The following is a 19,596-nucleotide window of genomic DNA, read 5'->3' on the forward strand; positions in this document are numbered from 1 at the left end:
CCAGCGACCGGGGTTCGAATCCTGGCAAGGAGTCCGTGAGTCTATATGGGGTTTCCCCCAGAGGAGGGTGGGGTGGAGGGGGGAGCTCCGGTTCCCTCCCACTGTTCAAGACGTACCGGGGGTTGTAGGACAGTGGGGTGTAATTTGGACGACACGGACACGGGGGTTGAAATGGTCTTATACTGTGCTGTACGTCTAAATTTTAAAAAAATTAAATATCACAATACAGGTACCGTTCTAGTACTTGATGAAATACTGAAGGGAGACAAGCAATCGAATTCAGATTTATCATACATGGCATCACATACAACCCTTCGTTTTCCTGCAGGCCAGCCAGAATTACCACTGATTGGTAGTGCAAAATAAACTGTACACAGCGTACGAGTATAAACAGGTAAAGAAATGTAAACAGAATGACTGTGCAAAATAGAGAGAGTTTTAAAAAGGGTTGCTTTTTGGAGAAAGTGAGAACCTAGGGGAATTCAGCAGACCAGGCAGCATTTGTGGAGAGAGATGGTCAATCAACATTTCGATTCGGGGCCCTTTGTCCAGACTGAATAGGGAAGGAGCTTGGGGGGAGGAGTCAGAGTTAAGGGGATAGGGAGGGGCCAAGGGGTGATGAGACGCTGGGCAAAGGAAGGCGGAGGAGCTGGAAAGATGGGTAAACAGGGGAAGGACTGGAGGGGGGGGAGCATGGGTGAACAAGTTGAGAGAAAAATCAGAGGGATGCAGGTAAAAAATAGGTGGTTATGGTGGAACTGGATCAGGATGGGGGTGGTGGGTTGAATCAAAGTCCATAGCATCATGTCTTAGACCACACCTTGGAGGAAGAGCTTCAGTCGGCTGAATCAAGTCAAGTTTATTGTCATCCGATTGTACAAGTACAACCTGGCGAATCAGCGTTCTCCGGTCCTTGGTGCAAAACACCCAGACACACAACCAGACATAACACAAACACAGACAAATACTACACATACAGGTCAGGTATTGTTTAGTGAATATGAGAGTCTCGAAGGGTCAGTGCGAGCAGTTCCTCAGCATTCTCACTGCCCATGGGAAGAAGCTGTTCCTCAGCCTGGTGGTGCTGGCTCTGATCCCGCTGGATCTCTTCCCCCGACTGGAGCAGCTGAAAGATGCTGCGTGTGGGGGTGGAAGGGGGTCCTCGATAATTTTTCACATCCTCTTCAGACAACGATCCCGGTAGATCACGTCAATGGGGATGGGGAGGAGGAAGGCCCCAGTGATCCTCTCTGCACTCTTCTGGTCCTGTGGACTGACCTCCAATCCATTTCTCTTCAGTAATTGTACCCCCACGGTGATGCAGTCGGCCAGGATGACTTGAATAGAGCTCCTGTGGAAGGTTTATGCAGCGGTTACTGGTAGCCTTGCCCGCTTCAGTCTTCTCAGGAAATGTAGTCACTGTTGCACCTTCCTAACAAGTGAGGAGATGTTGAGTGTCTGCAATGGGACACCAGTTAAGTGACCAGTTAAGGAACCTGGTGCTCTCCACTATCGAGTTATTGATATGTAGTGGCGGGTGGTCGTTCCCTGGTCCTCCACATCACGATTCGTCGATCCTGAGGTTAAGAGAAAGTTAGCATCGAATACAGCTGTGAAATTGGGCTCTGTGTCTGGCCACTTTGTTAAGCTTTTCAAGTACAACATTTCAGCAATGAAGAGGTTAATTCGGTCACAAGTTGGTGGTAGCTGTGACGTGTGTGAGGGAAAGTTTGGCTGTCTTAAATGTCAGCCAGCCACCTTGCCTTGGCACGTCAAAGATAACTGGAATGATGATCTGTGCGAACAAGTTTCTCTGAAAAACTATTTAGCAGCAACCTCCAAAACATTTAATGTGACACCAAAATTCCCCTGATCAAGATCTATCTTGAAATATAGAAGGAGCAGCATAGATAATGGGGCAGGGTGAGGTAGAAGGCTGGAGGGGAGGAGAGAAAGGGAGAGATGGAGAGGAAAAGAGAGAAAGGATAAGAAAGGGAGAGAGGGGAGAAAATGGCCAGAAACTGATAAAATAATTGGGAGAGGAGGAAAGAGGGTGTGAGTGAGGAAGAGAGAGAGAAAGGGTGAGAGGGGAAGAGGAAAAGAGAGGGGGCATGTGTGAGAGAGAAGAGAGAGACAGAGGGTGAAAAAGGGAAGGAGAGAAAGAGGAAAGGAGAGCAGGTGAAAGAGAAAGGGAGAGAGGAAAAGAGGAAGGGATAAAGGCTACGAGGTAGGGAGGGTTTAGTTCTTTTTTTAAGGAACATATGGGTCAGCACCACAAAGGGCCTGTGCTGTACTGTAGTGTTCTATGTTTTAAGAAAAAAAGGGTGAGAGAGAGGCGAGAAAGAGTGGAACCCACGGCGGCTGTGGACTGCTGGAGACTGCGGTCAAGTGACTCTCACGGTGGCTGCAGACTGCTGGAGGCTGACTTGACACTAGCTGAAGGGGCACCAGGTACCGGAACCAGGATGTGAGAGGGCGCCAAGGGCACTGATCGGTGTTGGAGGTTCGGGTCCAGAGGTCAGGCGGCCGACGGATCGAACAGGAGTCTGTGCGACTGCAAACTCTCTTTTGCTTCTCTTTCTCTGATTTAGGCGCCAGGGAATTGCAGAAGGTGAATCTTTGCCTGCCTTATGTTAGAGTAAAAGAAATTTTGTGTAATATTACATGGCAATGAAGGAATCTTGGATCTTGCATTAAGCAAAATGCATAATCACATTATGACACCTCTCACACAGATTGAGATAGTCTCAACCCTCTCTTTCTCTCACACACACATACCCCTAAACTTTCCGCTACCTTCACAGACATCTCATCCCGACCACACTCTCTTCACCCCCTTCCTGTCAGGAAGACAATTCAGAGATCACACACCCCTCAGATTCAAGGTCAGTTTCTTTCTTGCTGTTATCAGACTCTTGAATGAACCCCACACCTGTAAAATGATGTTGGCTTTGTTCTGTACTAACTGATCTCTCTCTGTTGTCTGCACCTCTGTTCTGTGTCTTAATTTCTGTGCTACCTATGGGATGTCAAACTGGACAGCTCACAGAACAAACATTCTCAGTGCACTTGGTAGATGTGACAATAAACTTGAATTTAACACACACTCTCATGCACTGTGTCACTCACTCACAAGCACGTGTGCACGCATGCGCACACACACACACACACACACAGGCTTTCTCGCTCACACACGTGCACATGCATACACATACTTATATACACACTCACACACACATTCTTGACACACTAAAATTCCAACAGACCGTTCATACACAGATTCTGATCTTCCAAAGTGATGTGTGTGTGTGTGGGTGTGTGTGTGTCTGTGTCTGTGTCTGTATGCATATGTTGGTGCATTTGAGAGTGTGTTTAAGAGTGTATATGTGTGAAAGAGTGAATGTGTCTATATGTGAGTTGAGTTTGTGGGTGTGTGAAAAAGAGTGAACGTGTCTGTATATGTAAATTGTGTTTGTGAGTGTAAAAAGGAGAGCACATGTCTGTATATGTGAGTTGTGTCTGTGTGCGAGTGTGAGAGTGTGTGTATGTGTGTGCATGCACTGGTGTGTGGAGATCGGTGTCCACCTTCCACACTCTGCGGTGCAGCGTGAATCCAGCCCGCAGACCGCACATCCTGCCCGAGGTGCCACGCATTTCTCTGCATGTCAAACCTTGTCAAAGAGAAGCTAAAAATACCTTGCCAGTGTTTGTTGGTTTTCTATATTGCTGTTGCCATGACGTCAGTGGGTCCTGGTGCTGAGCACAGAGGCAGCTTGTTGTCAACGAGAGGAGGATCCAACACCGTAAAGGGGAGCAGATACTGGGGCAGGCCAGCGCTTTGCATTCAGATTCAGGGTGAAAGATAGAACTTCATCTTATTAATCTAGAGCTGCACTTTTGGTGAAACGGGCAGTCTGTTCAGATACTGGGGGTAGGATATTGAAAGGTGGGGGTGGGCCTTTGTCAAACCCTGAGGCTCCTCCGTCCCTTGGCTCGGAAATTCTGATGGTCCAATACCTGATAGGTCGGGGCACCGGATTCCTGCTTGGCCTGCAATGACGGGGACCTCCCGGTGGCTGACCGCTCCCGCACCGACACACCCATGGTCTCATGCAGGGCCAGACCGAGCTCAGCTGCAATTTGGAGGAACAACACCTTGTATTTCCCTCTGGGCCAGGGGTGCTCCCCCTTCTAATTTAGGAAATAGGCCATTTCGGCCCATGAATCCATGCTGCCCAATTAGCCTACACCCCCGATACAGACTCGTGAGCCGAAATGGCTTGTTACCGTTGTGACAGAGTATTTATTTGACAGAATATGTATTTGGGAGATAAATTGGGAAAGGTTTGTTAGAGTAGGTTACATACAAACACTTTAAAACAGATCTTATTTGAAATACTGGATTTCTGATAATGCAAGACATATCAGGGCCTCAAAGCCTCAAGACCTTTGGAGGGTGCCCAAGAGACTTCACTATTGGATTGATGTTTACAAAAAGGCAACAAATAAAAGAGCTTGACGGAGCCGCTTCTGTCTGGAAGAGAAGGAGCTGTTCTAAGAGGGTCATGTGGTTTGGCAAGCAGAGAGAGTCAAAGCAGGCTTTTTCTGTGTGTGTGTGTGTGTGTGTGTGTGTGAGAGAGAGAGAGAGAAAGAGAGAGAGATCAGCTCTACACTTTTACAGTCAGCAGCAACAGTTGGGACTGGAACAGGACAAGCTGGCAAGCTTATGGAGAGCCCCATTTGGAAGATGGCCTGGTCAAAGCCCTTGTGGTTCATGCAAGAGGAGAGGACTGGCTGTCTAATGTTTCACTTGGAATAAGTGAAATAAAAAGAAACTTTGTGGTGACCTGAAAGAAAGAGGTTATCATCTGGAGAACCCTGAAGGGGGCAAGTTTCATCAGCAAGACACCAGAGTGGCTGATTAAAAAGGATTCAGTTGTGGATGTCCTGGAACAACAAATCTCTCTCTGAAAACCAACAAGAACCTTCCTGAGTGGAAACCTTTGACCTTTCAAGCACCAAAACTTGGTGAACTTTATACATGTTAAATTTTGTGCACAGTATAAGAATTGCCTGCAACCAGTGAACTTGGAGGAATGAGAAGTGAGATTGGACTGTGAACCAAAGAACTTCTCTGAACTTACATACACATTACACACACCTACGCTTAAAATTAGAAGGGGGTTAAGTTAAGTAAGTTAATAGTGATAAGTTAAAGTGTGATTCTGTTTTAATGTTTAAGATAATTAAAAGCAATATTTAAGTTACTATTTGTCATGGTGAATATTTATTGCTGCTGGGTTTTGGGGTCCTCTGGGCTCTTAACACTGTGCTGTAGGTCTAAATTAAAAGGTGGACCATCTCCTGCTCTGGGCACTCTCCAACCGGATGGCCTTAACATCAACTACTCTGGTTTCCATGAGCAACCACCCCTCCCCACTGAGTCTCTCTCTTTCCTCATCCCTCTGTCTCCTTTCCACCAGCTCCCCACCCCACTCCCCTCTCCTTTCAGAGAGCTGCCTCCTCCTCACCTTTCTTCCTCTTCTAGCCACCTGCCCCTATCTTACCTATTGGCCTGTACCTCTCTGCCTGCCCCTTTCACGGGCTCTCATCTGGTTTAGCAGTCTTAAGTTTGGCACCTTGTTGAAAGCTCTTTGAAGGTCCAAATTCACATTTCCCCTCTCTTGTGATCGCCTCAAAAACTTTGCCGTAGGTTTGTTAGGCATGGTTTTCCTTTCAGGAAACAGTGCTGACTTGGGCCTATCTTTGCATGCACTGAAAACCGTGTGGGTCGGTTAGACAATAACACCGTCTACAAATTCACCAACACTGCCACAGTAGTGGGTTGTATAAAGGAAGGGGATGAGCCAGTGTACAGGAGGGAGGTTGAAAACCTGGCTAAATGGCGTGCCAATTCAATGTCACCAAAGTCAAGGAGCTGATCATTGACTTCAGAAAAGAGAGAGCCAGTGATCACTAGGGGGATCAGAGGGGGAGAGGGCGTGCACATTTAGGTTTCTTGGGAGTCACTATCTTGGAGGATCTTTCCTGGACCCAACACACCATTGGCATCGTGAAGAAAGCATGTCAGCGTCTTGACTTCCTCAGGAGTTTGCGGGGGTTCGGTGTGAAGCCCTGGAAAATTTCTACAGAGATGAGGTGGAAAGTGCGCTGCATCATAGGTCTGGTATGGGGGACCGATATCCCCGAGTGTAAAGCCCTGCAAAAGATAGTGGACACAGCCCAGGACCTCCCGGACAAAACCATTCCACACCATCGAGAACATCTACAGGGAACGCCGCCGTCGGAGAGCAGCAGCAATCACCACCCAGCGCACACTCTGCTGCCATCAGGAAAAAGGACTCTGTGCCACAAGACTTGCACCTCCAGGTTCAGGAACAGCTGCTCCCCCTTCACCATCAGACTCCTCAACAACAAATTCAATCAGGGACTCATTTAAGGACTCCTACTTGTGCACTTTATTGATTTTCATTCTCTCTCTGTGTATTGCACAGTCAATTTGTTAACATTCGTTATCTATTTACAGTTCTTTTGTTTAATTTACATGTGTACGTTGTGTACAGTTTATTTTTGCACTACCAATAAGTGGTAATTCTGCCGCACCTACAAGAAAAAAAATCTCAGGATTGTATGTGTACTCTAATAATAAACTTGGAATCTGAATCTATGTATATGTGTGATTATCATGTGTGATTATCATATGTGATTATCATGTATTGTGTGTGCACTAAGGTCTGGAGAGACGCTGTTTTGTCTGGTTGTCGATGTGGAGTCAGATCGAATAAACTTGAATTTGAATATTTGGGGAACTAAGGGTTAAGGGGAATAGGCGGGTTGGTCAAGGGGAGTCCAAGGCCTGATTTTATTGAATGGTGGAGCAGGTTTGAAAGGCCAGATAACTGACTCCTGCTCCCCTGTTTCCGCTGTACTTACTTTCTTAAATCCTTGCAGTCGAGCACTGGCTTCACTAGGGGGGTGTGGACTGGGTGACACCATCAGAGGGGGTGACCTCAAAATGACTGTTTACAACATTTTTTATGAAAATATCCCCATCATTCGTTATAACAACAAAAACATTTTTCGTCAGCCCATCTGACGTGTCAATGTACCTCCAAGGCTAAAACCCGATGTTCATTTACTTATTGAACCTTCTACTGCACTCCGGTCAGAGCTGTCATTATGATGACAACGGTGCTTCGAATCATGTGGTTCCATCCGCACGCACCCATCAGCAAGTGCTGTTGTTTTTGTTGCTGCCGGGCTTTTGACAGTCACTGCTTTTGTGAATTGAGATCACTAACATTTTTTGGAGAATGAAATTATACTATATTGTAGTTTAAAGGTGTAATTTCTATATTTTAATGTTGAAGTTTTAAACAAAAAAATTATTTAAAAAGGTGTAATTTTAATTTTACTGGTTGTTTATCTCCCCCCTATCACCGTTACATTCAGTGATCTACGGGAATAACGGGTAACATTAGTACAAAAAAATTACTAAGGATTCTGGATGATCTGGTACGAGAGGAGGGGTGGGTGAGACCGCATTGGGTGACACCAACCCTTGTGACCCCACTGCGTTCGAGAACTTGGCATTTTTACCCTAGTAAAAAGTTCCTGGCTGCCCTTGCCCAAATTTGGACAGTATCCTTGCGTGTTGTGCTAATTTTGTTTCTTTATATTTAGAAAGGCAATTAAATGGACAAACTCCCTGAGCTGAGAAGCATGCTTGGCTCCGAGGATGTTTAGATGGGAAAGAGTCCCAAACCTCGAATCTGAACTGGCTTTCAATATTCAAGATTCTTTTATTGTTGCTTAATAATACAAAAAAAATGTAATATCTATGAAATGTGTGAATTTCTGTCCACTGTCAGAGCATTGCCTGGTGCCCCCTGACAATAGAAGCAAAAGAGAGCCCCTTCAGAGAGACTGAGTGCCCAGGGATTCGCCTCCAGCGATTTTGGCCCGTGAGCCCGTTCTGCCCTTTTAATTTGCACCCCCAGAACATTTTGAATGGTGGGAGGAAACCGGAGCACCCCCCACCCCCCGCCCCGGGGAAAACCTATGCAGAGATGGGGAAATTGTGCAAATACCTTACAGACAGCGCGGGATTTGAACCCCGGTCCCGGTTGCTGGCACTGTAACGGTGTTGCGCTGACCGGTTTTGTTTCTGTGGGATGTTAATCTGTAAATAGGCAGCTGCAGAGCAAGTTCTAATCTTAAACACATCTTCTGAGAAGTCCTGATAGGGGATCCATTCAAATACAGCTCCCTCCAGTGACGGACGAAGGCAAGGCCCAGCTGCCCCAAACAGGTCATGATTGAGCAATGTTTTCAAGTCAAAGGCAGCTCTGCAAGAAACACATCTTCATCTAATTTAAAATATTTTATTTAACATTTTTTTAAAAACTGCATGCGTACCCTGAAAATAAAAACCACCAATCAAAATGAAAGCTCAAGCCACGTAAATCAGAATGTATTGTCATGAACAAGTCACGAACTTCAGCATCACAGGGCAAACATTCATATAAACCTCCTTACAACAATAAATAAAAATAGTGCAAGAAAAAGACAAAATCTATGGTTCACTGATCATTCAGGAATCTGAGGGCAGAGGGGAAGAAGCCGTCCTTGTGCCGCTGGGTGCTTGTCTTTAACCTCCTGGACCTCCTTCCCGATGGTAGCAGAGTGAAGAGGGCATGGCCAGGGTGGTGGGAGTCTCATGTCGATGTACTTGATGAAGTGGAGATTGGTGGCTGTGATGTTGCAGGCCGCGTTAACAACCCTCTGGAGTTTATTCCTGTCCTGAGAGTTGGCGCCTCCGTACCAGGAAGTGATGTGGCCAGAATGCTCTCCACGGTCCACCTGTAGAGGTTTACGAGAGTTTTCGGCGACATACCGAATCTCCTCAGACACCTCACAAAGTCTAGCCTTCTTTGTGATCGCATCAACGTGGAGGCTCCAGGACACATCCTCAGAGATAGATGTCGACCCCCCGGGAATTTGAAGTTCTCAACCCTCTCCACTACTGAGCCCTCGATGAGGACTGGGTCTTGTTCCCCGGACTCCCTCCTGAAGTCCATAATCATCTCCTTGGTTTTGCTGACGTTGAGTGCAAGGTTGTTGCACTCAGAATTTATTGTTATGAACATGTCACGAAATTTGTTGTTTTGCCACCTTACAAAATAAGAGTGCACGAAAAGTAAGGCCGTGTCTTTCGTTCATTGATCATTCAGGAATCTGATGGCAGAGGGGAAGAAGCTGTCCTTGTGCTGCTGAATGCTTTGTCTTCAGGCTCCTGGACCTCCTTCCACTGGTTACACCCTCCCCGTCAGTGGCAGTGTTTCTAATGGTTACAGCCGTCTTGTGTTTCCATTGGTTATACTCTTGTCAATTTGTGTTTCAATTAGTTACACTCTCCCTGCCAGTAGTGTTCCTATTGGTCCAACCGTCCCTGTCAGTGCCAGTGTTTGCATTAGTCCCACCCACCAGGTCAGTTCCCATTAGTCCAACCGTCCTGTCAATTACAGTGTTCCATTGGTCCAACCCTCCCTGTCACTTGCTGTGTTGTCAATGGTTCCATGCCCTGTCAGTTACAGTGTTTTTTTCCCCCCCCCATTAATCCCACCCTTCTTATCAGTTGCAGTGATCCTATTGGCTCCATGGACTGTCAGTCGCAGTGTCTCAATTGATCCCATCCTCTTTGTCAGTTACAGTGTTGCCATTGGCTCCATGATCTGTCAGTTACATGACCCCACCCACCCCACCCCGCTTCGATCCGCCGGTGGCCGTGGGGGAGGCGCTGTTCCCGGAGCCGCTGCCGCCTCCTCTTCCCCGCTGACGGATCCAGGCCACCGCAGGTCGGGAAGCGCCGCCGCCGGAGGGGAGGCCGGAGCCTGGGGCCTGGTTCACGGTTCACAATGGGCTCGTACGGACCGGCCAACGAGAAACTCCGCAACCTGGAGGAGGTGGAGAAAGAGATCGCGCTCATCCTGCAGAGTGCAGGTGGGGGGAGGGGGATGGGTGGAGAGGGGGTGGGGAAGGGGTGGGGAAGGGGAAGAGAGGGGATGGGGAAGGGGTGGGGAAGGGTGGAGAGGGGGTGGGGAAGGGGTGGGGAAGGGAAGGAGAGGGGGTGGGGAAGGGGTGGAGAGAGGGAGAGGGAGGGAAGGGGTGGAGAGGAGGGAGGGAGGGGGAGGGGATAGGGGTGGGTGGGGGATGGCGAGAGGAGGAGGGGGAGATGGGGAAGGGGAGGAAGGGAGAGGTGAAAGGGGAAGTTGGGGTGGTGGGCAATGGGAGATATGGATGTACTGTTGGATTGGGAGGATGAAGGGGTGCGGGACGAATGAGGGGGAATAGGAAGTAAGTACAGGAGTGCCCCACCTTATCACTCACGCATTGGGTGCAAGCCTTACAGCCCATCTCTTCTGTACTGACCAGGATGGCAGACCAATGCCATTGTCCCACTGACCTGCATCTAGTCCATAGCCCTCCATACCCGCAGCCTGGTCTCTCGGCCCAAGGCTGAGCTAAATGGGCTGTTATGTCTAAATCTGAAATACCCCTTCCCCTTCCACATCTTCCTCTGATGGCTGTCCAAATACAGACCTCCCTCTGAGTGGAAAAAAATCCCATAAAATACTTCATACTAAACGTCCGCAGGCTCTGGGGGATGCCTCGCGTCTTTTCAATTCCTCTCATCATTCTGACACCAGGCCTCGTCCATTTCCAGGGTGAGGCTAACAGTGAACTTGAGTAGCAATACGTGCAATTTTCCCCCTGCCTTATCCAAAACCTAAGTGCCCAAACATGATAGTGCAGGTACGTGCAGCTTAAAGTCCGTTCGGGCAACGTCTGACCCCGTATACATCCATGGTCCATTAATTATTCAGTTACTGCGAGCAAATCTACAGCAATTTAGAAAAAGTGATCGCTAGCTACAAGGAACTTGTATACTGTGTACTCAAACTGATCCCACTCCCCCGCTCTCTTCCCACATCCCTACGTCACTCCCCACACTGATCCCACTGCCCCACTCTCTCCCCACATCCCTCCGGCAGTCCCCACACTGATCCCACTCCCCCGATCTCTCCCCACATCCCTGTATCAGTCCCCACACTGATCCCACTGCCAGTCCCCACACTGATCCCACTGCCCCGATCTCTCCCCACATCCCTGTATCAGTCCCCACACTGATCCCACTGCCCCACTCTCTCCCCACATCCCTCGGCAGTCCCCACACTGATCCCACTCCCCCGATCTCTCCCCACATCCCTGTATCAGTCCCCACACTGATCCCACTCCCCCGCTCTCCCCCCACATCCCTGTGTCGCTCCCCACACTGATCCCACTGCCCCGATCTCTCCCCACATCCCTGTATCAGTCCCCACACTGATCCCACTGCCCCGCTCTCCCCCCACATCCCTACGTCAGTCCCCACACTGATCCCACTGCCCCGCTCTCTCCCCACATCCCTACGTCAGTCCCCACACTGATCCCACTGCCCCGATCTCTCCCCACATCCCTGTATCAGTCCCCACACTGATCTCACTGCCCCACTCTCTCCCCACATCCCTCCGGCAGTCCCCACACTGATCCCACTCCCCCGATCTCTCCCCACATCCCTGTATCAGTCCCCACACTGATCCCACTGCCCCGCTCTCCCCCCACATCCCTGTGTCGCTCCCCACACTGATCCCACTGCCCCGATCTCTCCCCACATCCCTGTATCAGTCCCCACACTGATCCCACTGCCCCGCTCTCCCCCCACATCCCTGTGTCGCTCCCCACACTGATTCCACTGCCCCGATCTCTCCCCACAGCCAAGTGTTGGTCCCCACACTGATCCCTACTTACAAATTAAAAGTTTACAGGTACACTACAGTGTCCCATATAGCTTTGTTAAGTTGATAATATGGTGTTGGCACAATGTTCACATCGCATAGCTTCCAGTTTCACAGAACATATTGCGGACGATAAGCAGCGCATGACCTATATTGAGAGTTTGAGCAGGCTGGAAGGGTCTACCTCCATTTCCCTGTGCGTGGGATGGGCTGATGGAGAGGGAGGGTTTCTCCTGGTTGCTGTTGTCTCCCTTCTCTCCAGTTGTCAAGTTTATCATCATCCGACTGTACAAGTGCAACCCAACAAAACAGCGTTCTCCGGTCCCAGGCTGACATAACACACATACAGGCAAACAATACATGAAAGTAGAAACATAATGCTGGTCAAACATTTTCATTGAGAAAAGATACCTGATGCAGCACGCCTTGATGAAGGGCTCAAGCCTGAAACGTCGGTTCTGTATCTTTATCTTTGCTCTATAAAGGACATTGTTTGATCTGCTGAGTTTCTCCAGCGTTGTGTTTTTACTTCAACCGCAGTGTCTGCAGACTTTCATGCTTTACTTCAAACAAAGCACGTGCAGGACACGCTTTTTCGTACACAAATACGAGAGTATTTCATGAATACGAGAGTCTCGGAGCGTCAGTGTGAGCAGCCCCTTTGGCCGTTCAGCTTTCTCGCTGCCCGCGGAAGAAACTGTTTTTCAGCTTGGTGATGCTGGCTCTGAAAATTCCTGGATCTCTCCTCCGATAGGAGCAGCTGAAAGACGCTTTGTGCGGGGGTGGAAGGAGCAGCTGAAAGACGCTTTGTGCGGGGGTGGAAGGTGGTCCTCGATGATTTTGTGCGCCCTCTTCAGGCGACCATCCCAGTAGATCATGTTGACGGCTTGTGGGGGGGGGCAGGGGAGGAGGATGATCCCCAGTGATCCTCTTTGCCGCTCCTTGGGACCTGTGGATTGACCTCCGATCCATTTCTCTGCAGTAACCATACCCACACTGATGCAGCCAGCCAGGATGCTCTCTATAGGCCTCCTGTAGAAGGTTGAGGGACGGTGGCCAGTAACCTTGCCCACCTTAGTCTTCTCAGGAAGTGTGGTCGCTGTTGTGCTTTCTATAAAGACCCACTCCTTTCTTGACTCTCTTCCCCCACCCTCCCTCATACCACTCTCAGCCAGCGCCATCCTGGAGATGTCCAAGGAGAAGGCAACAGAACGCACTCTGGACCGACATACCTCCCAGTTCACCGCCTCTGTCCAGCGCGTGGAGATGGAGCTGTCCAGCCAGATCCGCTATCTCACGCAGGTGGGTCCTTGCTTGTCTCCTCGACTCCCCACCCCCCCTTCCCAATGGATCATGGAATTTGATGTCCACCTGCCCCCAGGATAGGGCAGGTTTTGGCCACCCCTCTGTGGGGGAGGAAGGAGGAACTAGGACCCCCACCCCTCACCCCCCCCAACTACCTCCCTCCCCCTCGCCGTGATGTTGTGGTGGATGACAAGCAGACTACACCAATAACAGCGGTGGGTTGGTGACTGGTGAACGTCCCTCACAGGCTCCCTCCGAGAGTCATGGTCAGAATGTGGAAGGGCATATAATTACATTTTTCCCCCTCTGCCCACCCATCCCTGCCCTCTCTCCCCCTCTCCTACTACTCCCACCCCCCACCCCTGCTTCCCTCCTCCTTCTCCCCTGGCCACCCTCCCCTCTGCCCCCTCTCCCCTTCTCCCACATGCCTGTCCTTCTCTCAACCTTCTCCGCCTGCCCGTCTCTCTCCTTCTCCACCTCCCCCTGACCCCTCCTCCTCCCTCCTACCCCTATCCCCTTTCCTCCCCCTCCTGTCCCCCAACCCTGCTCCTCTCCCCCTTCTCCCCTCCTGACCCCATCCCTGCCCCTATCCCCCTTTCCACCCTACCACCCCTCCAGGTAGCCACGGGACAGCCTCACGAAGGTTCCAGTTACTCGGCCAAGAAGGAGGCACAGATGGCGATGAATCGGGTGGAGTACACACACGTCAAGGTGCACGACCTGGCCAGGACCTGTGACCAGATGCTGGACCAGCCGTGAAGCGTGTTGGCGTGCCCTGCGTCTGCCGCGTGTTCCCCCATGTCTGTCATGTGCTCTCCCAGTCGCCGAGAGTTTGCAGTTTGGGTGGGGTGGGTGGGTGGGTTGCTGCCTCTGTGTTCCGCTGCACGGAGTAAATGTCTAGTCGTTCATCCCAGCTTCGTAGTCTGTCAATCACCCGCCCCCCCCCCCCCCCCTCCGATACTGCTGCCCCCATCAAGATGTCACGGCAAGTGGGATTGATGGTGGGGGGGTAGAGTGAAGGGAGAAGGGTTTAGGGGATGGGTCAGAGAAGGGTTGAGGGGGTGGGTCGGACTCGGGAGAAGGGTTCAGGGGTTAGGTCAGAGTAAGAAGAGGGGTTCAGGGTGTGGGTCGGAGTAGAGAGAAGGGTTCGGGGATGGGTCAGAGTGGGGAGAAGGGTTCAGGGGGTGGGTTGGAGTAGGGAGAAGGGTTCAGGGGGTGGGTTGGAGTAGGGAGAAGGGTTCAGGGGGTGTTTGTGTTTCAGGTGGATTCAGGGGTGGGGCTGTTTGGGAGAATGGTTCAGAATGTGGGTGGGATTAGGGAGAAGGGTGCAGGGGGTGTTTGGAGAAGGGTTTGGGGGTGGGAGGAGTAGGGAGAAGGGTTTGGGGTAGGAAGCTGTTTGGGAGAGGGATTTAGGAGATAGTGGGATTAAGCAGAAGGATTCAGGATGCAGGGCGTGTTTTCATTTTGGGAGAATGGTTTAAGGGTGGGGGTGTTTGGGAGAAGGGTGGATAGGATTGGAGAGAAGGGTTCAGAGTGGGGGATGTTTTGGAGAAGGGTTCAGGGGCTGGGTAGGATTGGAGAGAAGGGGACAGGGGGTGTTTGGAGTTGGGAGAAGGGTTCAAGAAGTCGGTGGGATTAAGGAAAAGGTTTGGAGATGCGGGCGTGTTTGGGAGTTGGGAGGGTTGTTTGAATTTTGAGTGAAGAATTTAGGGGGTGAGGGGTGTTTATGTCTTGGGAGAAGGGTTTGGGCTGGGTGGTTTTGGGAGAAGAGTTCAGAGGGTGGCGTGAGTTTGGGAGAGGGGTTCAGGTGTGGAGGGGGAGTTTCCATCTTGGGAGAAGGGTTTTGAGTCGGTGGGTTTGTGGAGAAGATTACAGCGGTGGGGGGGGGGTGTTTGCATTTAGGGAGAAGGGGGAGTAATGTTTGTGTCTCGGGAGAAGGGTTCGGGCTTGGTTTTTGGGAGAAAGTTCATGGGGTGGGGGGGAGGATGTTTGGAATTAGGGTAGGGAAGAGCAGTGAAACCCAGATGACCTGCAAATTCCTCAGATGTTCCAGACCTGGGTGGGGGAATTGGTGAAGGTGCCTCTTGCACATATAAGCCCGTGACGAAAGATCCTCCACCTCCATCACTCTCTCCCCAAAGCTCTCTCATGCCCGAAGCAGGAGCGGGCATCTGACTGACATGGAAAATGCTGATGTTAAAAATCTTCCCCCATTGCCGTCACCTATGTTTTGTAGTTTCGGGTGTTACTGTGCTGTCCTATTGTGTCTGTAGGGAACAGTGCTCCAGAATAAATGTAATGCAATGGATCGCTCATTGCCCCCAGTCTCAATTGGCCCAACCTTCCACACCAGATTGTGCCATGAGTTTTCTTCTCCTCACCTTCAATCTCTGTTCAGACTAAGCACCCAAATTAACCTGCAAACCTCCCCCACCCCGCACTGTGTTTCATGGAGGCTAGGAGGAAAATGCAACACCCGGGGAAAACCCACATAGGTCACGAGGGAGGGCGTGTAAACTCCTCGCAGGCAGCGCGGGTTTCGAACCAGGATTGCTGGTGCTGCAGTAGCACTGTGCTGACCGCGGCACTAACCGTGCTGCTGGCTCGCTGCACCCTGACCCTCTCAGCTGGACAGATCTGGGCACGAGCTGCCGGCCGTTTTGATTCCTCCCATCGTCTCTGTGGCTTTGTCCATCGCCGGCATGAGGCAAAACACAATCATGAGGAGTGACACATAGTGTTCCTCCTGACAGCCTTAAACCAAATTCCATGAGTATCGATTTCTCTGATTTTTGGGTTTCTATATATACCTTCTTTCTTTCTTTGGCTTGGCTTTGCGGACTAAGATTTATGGAGGGGTAATGTCCACGTCAGCTGCAGGCTCGTTTGTGGCTGACAAGTCCGATGCAGGACAAGCAGACACGGTAGCAGCGTTTGCAAGAGAAAATTGTGGTGGTTGGGGTTGGGTGTTCGGCTTTCCTCCTTTGTCTTTTGTCCGTGAGGTGGGCTCTGCGGTCTTCTTCAAAGGAGGTTGCTGCGCGCCGAACTGTGAGGCGCCAAGATGCACGGTTTGTGGCGATATCAGCCCACTGGCAGTGGTCAATGTGGCAGGCACCAAGAGATTTCTTTAGGCAGTCCTTGTACCTCTTCTTTGGTGCACCTCTGTCACGGTGGCCAGTGGAGAGCTCACCATATAACACGATCTTGGGAAGGTGATGGTCCTCCATTCTGGAGATGTGACCTACCCAGCGCAGTTGGATCTTCAGCAGTGTGGATTTAATGCTGTCGGACTCTGCCATCTCGAGTTCTTCGATGTTGGAGATGAAGTTGCTCCAATGAATGTTGAGGATGGAGCGGAGACAACGCAGGTGGAAGCGTTCTAGGATCCGTAGGTGATGCCGGTAGAGGACCCATGATTCGGACCTGAACAGGAGTGTGGGTATGACAACGGCTCTGTATTTGCTAATCTTTGTGAGGTTTTTCAGTTGGTTGTTTTTCCAGACTTTTGTGTAGTCTTCCAAAGACGCTATTTGCCTTGGCGAGTCTGTTGTCTATCTCGTTGTCGATCCTTGCATCCGTTGAAATGGTGCAGCCGAGATAGGTAAACTGGTTGACCGTTTTGAGTTTTGTGTGCCCGATGGAGATGTTGGGGGGGGTGGCTGGTAGTCATGGTGGGGAGCTGGCTGATGGAGGACCTCAGTTTTCTTCAGGCTGACTTCCAGGCCAAACAGTTTGGCAGTTTCCGCAAAACAGGATGTCAAGCTCTGAAGAGCTGGTTCTGAATGGGCAACTAAAGCAGCATCGTCTGCAAAGAGTAACCATGTAACCACTTACAGCACAGAACAGGCCAGTTCGGCCCTACTAGATGTAAAAGTTTCTCTCCCTTTCCCTAATCCTGCACGGTCATTTTTTTTACCCGTGCTCTCTAACCTTTCCTCCCACTCTCTCCTCCTTCGCCCAATACCCCATCACCTCATGGACCCTTCCCCAGCTCCTCTCTCCTTCTGCATCTCCCTTTTAAAGGGGTCCTGACCTGATGCATTGACTATTCCAACCCAGGGATGCTGTCAGACTTCTAGCAATTCTTGTCTGACTAATAGGGGGCACTGTTTTCACCAATCTAATTCATCAATGGAGCTGTCCCACCACGGTGGGGAGGGGGCGCTGTTGTCACTATTATGATCAATGAATGGAGCTGTCCCACCATTGAGTGAGCAATGGTGGTGGTGGGGGTATTGTCACTATTATCCTTGAATGGAGTTGTCCCGCCGCTGGGAGGTGCTGTTGTCAGTATTCGGATCCATGAACCACTGCTGAGTGACCATTAGGGGCACTGTTGTCTGCATTCGAATCCATGAACCACTGCTGAGTGACCATTAAAGGGCACTGTTGTCTGCATTCGGATCCATGAACCACTGCTGAGTGGCCATTAGGGGGCACTGTTGTCACCTTTCTGATTCTTGAATGGAGCTGTCCCACCACGAAGTGACTAATTGGGGGGAGGGGGAGCTGTTGTCACTATTCTTATCCATGAATGGAGCTGTCCTGCTGCTGGGTGACCAATAGGGGGTGCTGTTGTCACCATTCTGATTCATGAATGGAGCTGTCCCTCCGCCGTTGTCGCCATGAGGGCCTGAGCCGAGGCCCGGAACGTTGGTTACCCTTCACTCCCTACAGATGTTGCAGGACCTGCAGAGTTACTCCACCCTTGACCCCAGCATCTGCAGACCTCGACTTGAACTCTCAGTCGCAGTCCTTTAATGTTGCAGGCACTGAATTTACTGGCTGAGCGTGCGCTAAGCATCCTGAAAATATCACGAATACACTGGGAGCACTGAAAATAACTCTGAAAAGCCACAATTGCGTCAGGCGTGATAGAAATATTTTTTACTGCTTCAAAAGTGTAACTACATTGCAATGGAAGCAACATTAGATGAATCCCTGGTGTCTTATCCCCCAGAAATGCAACATTCAGTTGCAATCTTGCAGCTAATCTCAAACCTTGGAAGATGGTATTCAGCTCTGGTCATGTCAGCACAAGAAGGGTGTGGATGCCTCCTTGCCCGAGGCCATTTGCTTGGATTGGGAGAGCAGGCCACGCAGGGATAGGTTGAATGAACCTGATCTTTTCACTGTGAAGCCACGGAGGATGATGAGAGGCATTGATCGCGTAGACGGTGTCCCCCCACCCCGGGGATTTCAGTGTTTTTTTAAACAACGCTCACAGTGTCTGCAGACTTTTGTGCAGACTTTAAATTGCTCAGGAATACTTGGGGGGGAGGGGGAATGTAAGAGGTGAGTTCTTCACACAGAGAGAGCATAGAATGCCTGGTGGTGGAGGCGGGGATAATTGGATAATTTCAGAGGCTATGAGATAGGTCCATGTCGTGTTTAACGAATTTTGTAGTTTTTCCCCAGGTTAGCTCAGAAAGTTCAGACACTAGGTGTCCGTGGAGAGGTTGCCAAACTGGATTTGAAATAGGCTGTGTGGGAGAAAGCAGGGTAGTTAGTGGATGGCCACTTCGCAGAACTGGAGCCCTGTGGCCAGTGGTGGGCCTCAGGGATCAGTGTTTGTCATCAACATCAGTGATCTGGGTGATGACGTGGTGAACTGGATCAGCAGGTTTGCTGGTGGCACGAAGATAGGGGTGTCATGGACAGCGAGGAAGATTTTCAAAGCATGCAGAGGGTGCAGATGGAGTTTAATGGAGACAAATGTGAGGAGGTGGATTTTGGAAGGGCAAACCAGGTAGGGCATGCACAATAAATGATGGGACACTGAGGAGTGCGGAGGAACAGAGATATCTGGGAATAGATACTTTGTTCTCTGAAGGTGGGGTCACACGTCGGCACCCAGCTACAGGAAGGATATCAATAAGATTGAAAGAGGGCAGAGAAGATTTACTAGGATGTTGTCTTCAAGAGGATGAGTTACGGGGAAAGATTAAAGAGGTTGGAACTTAATTCCTTAGAGAGAAGAACGAGGGGAGATTGATTGAGGTTTGCAAGATTATGAGAGGCATTTTCAGAGTGGATGCGAGTCGACTTTTCCCCTTTAGATTGGGGGAGATAAATACAGGAGGTCATAGTTTTAAGGGGAAAGGTTTAGGGGGGAAGTTTTTTTACTCAGAGTGGTGGGAGTGTGGAATGAGCTTCCATCTGACATGGTGAATATGGGCTGGATCATGTTTTAAGAATAAATTGGATAGGTACATGGATGGGAGAGGCCTGGAGGGTTATGGAATGGGAGCAGGTCAGTGGGATGTAGGAGATGATGGTAGGCACCAACTGGGGAGCCGAATGGCCGGTTTTATGTGCTCTAGTGTTTGATAGTTCTTCTTGGAGCCAAGGAAAATGAAAGGCTCTTTAACCCGACATAATTTCATATAAACCCAAAATCTAATGTTTGATCGTAATGCGTGAAGCTGTCATG

At 50.1% G+C, this 19,596-nt stretch overlaps 2 protein-coding genes and 1 long non-coding RNA gene across 6 annotated transcripts in view; 2 read left to right on the forward strand and 1 right to left on the reverse strand.

Moving 5' to 3' along the window:
* Positions 1–788: 788 nt before the first annotated feature.
* Positions 789–8,191, reverse strand: LOC138752577 (uncharacterized). The gene is made up of 3 exons (XR_011350744.1): positions 8,112–8,191; positions 3,697–3,836; positions 789–1,577 (listed from the first exon to the last, which is right to left on the reverse strand). It is a non-coding gene; the product is annotated as an uncharacterized lncRNA (long non-coding RNA).
* Positions 8,192–9,763: 1,572 nt separating this feature from the next.
* med11 (mediator complex subunit 11) lies at positions 9,764–14,236 on the forward strand. Its single transcript, XM_069915368.1, has 3 exons — positions 9,764–10,023; positions 13,030–13,160; positions 13,782–14,236. The coding sequence occupies exons 1-3, from the start codon at positions 9,939–9,941 to the stop codon at positions 13,920–13,922; spliced, it is 357 nt and encodes a 118-aa protein (XP_069771469.1). The 5' UTR covers positions 9,764–9,938; the 3' UTR covers positions 13,923–14,236.
* Positions 14,237–18,591: 4,355 nt separating this feature from the next.
* Positions 18,592–19,596, forward strand: part of LOC138754920 (galactose-3-O-sulfotransferase 2-like) — a 167,643-nt gene continuing 166,638 nt past the window's right edge. For all 4 annotated transcript variants that reach the window (XM_069919936.1, XM_069919942.1, XM_069919937.1 and 1 more), the window contains exon 1: positions 18,592–18,912. The gene's annotated coding sequence lies outside the window, so the exon portion shown is untranslated. The remainder of the gene's footprint in view (positions 18,913–19,596) is intronic.

This window comes from Narcine bancroftii, chromosome 2 (genome assembly GCF_036971445.1).
Source record: "Narcine bancroftii isolate sNarBan1 chromosome 2, sNarBan1.hap1, whole genome shotgun sequence".
NCBI classification, from domain to species: Eukaryota; Metazoa; Chordata; class Chondrichthyes; order Torpediniformes; family Narcinidae; genus Narcine; species Narcine bancroftii.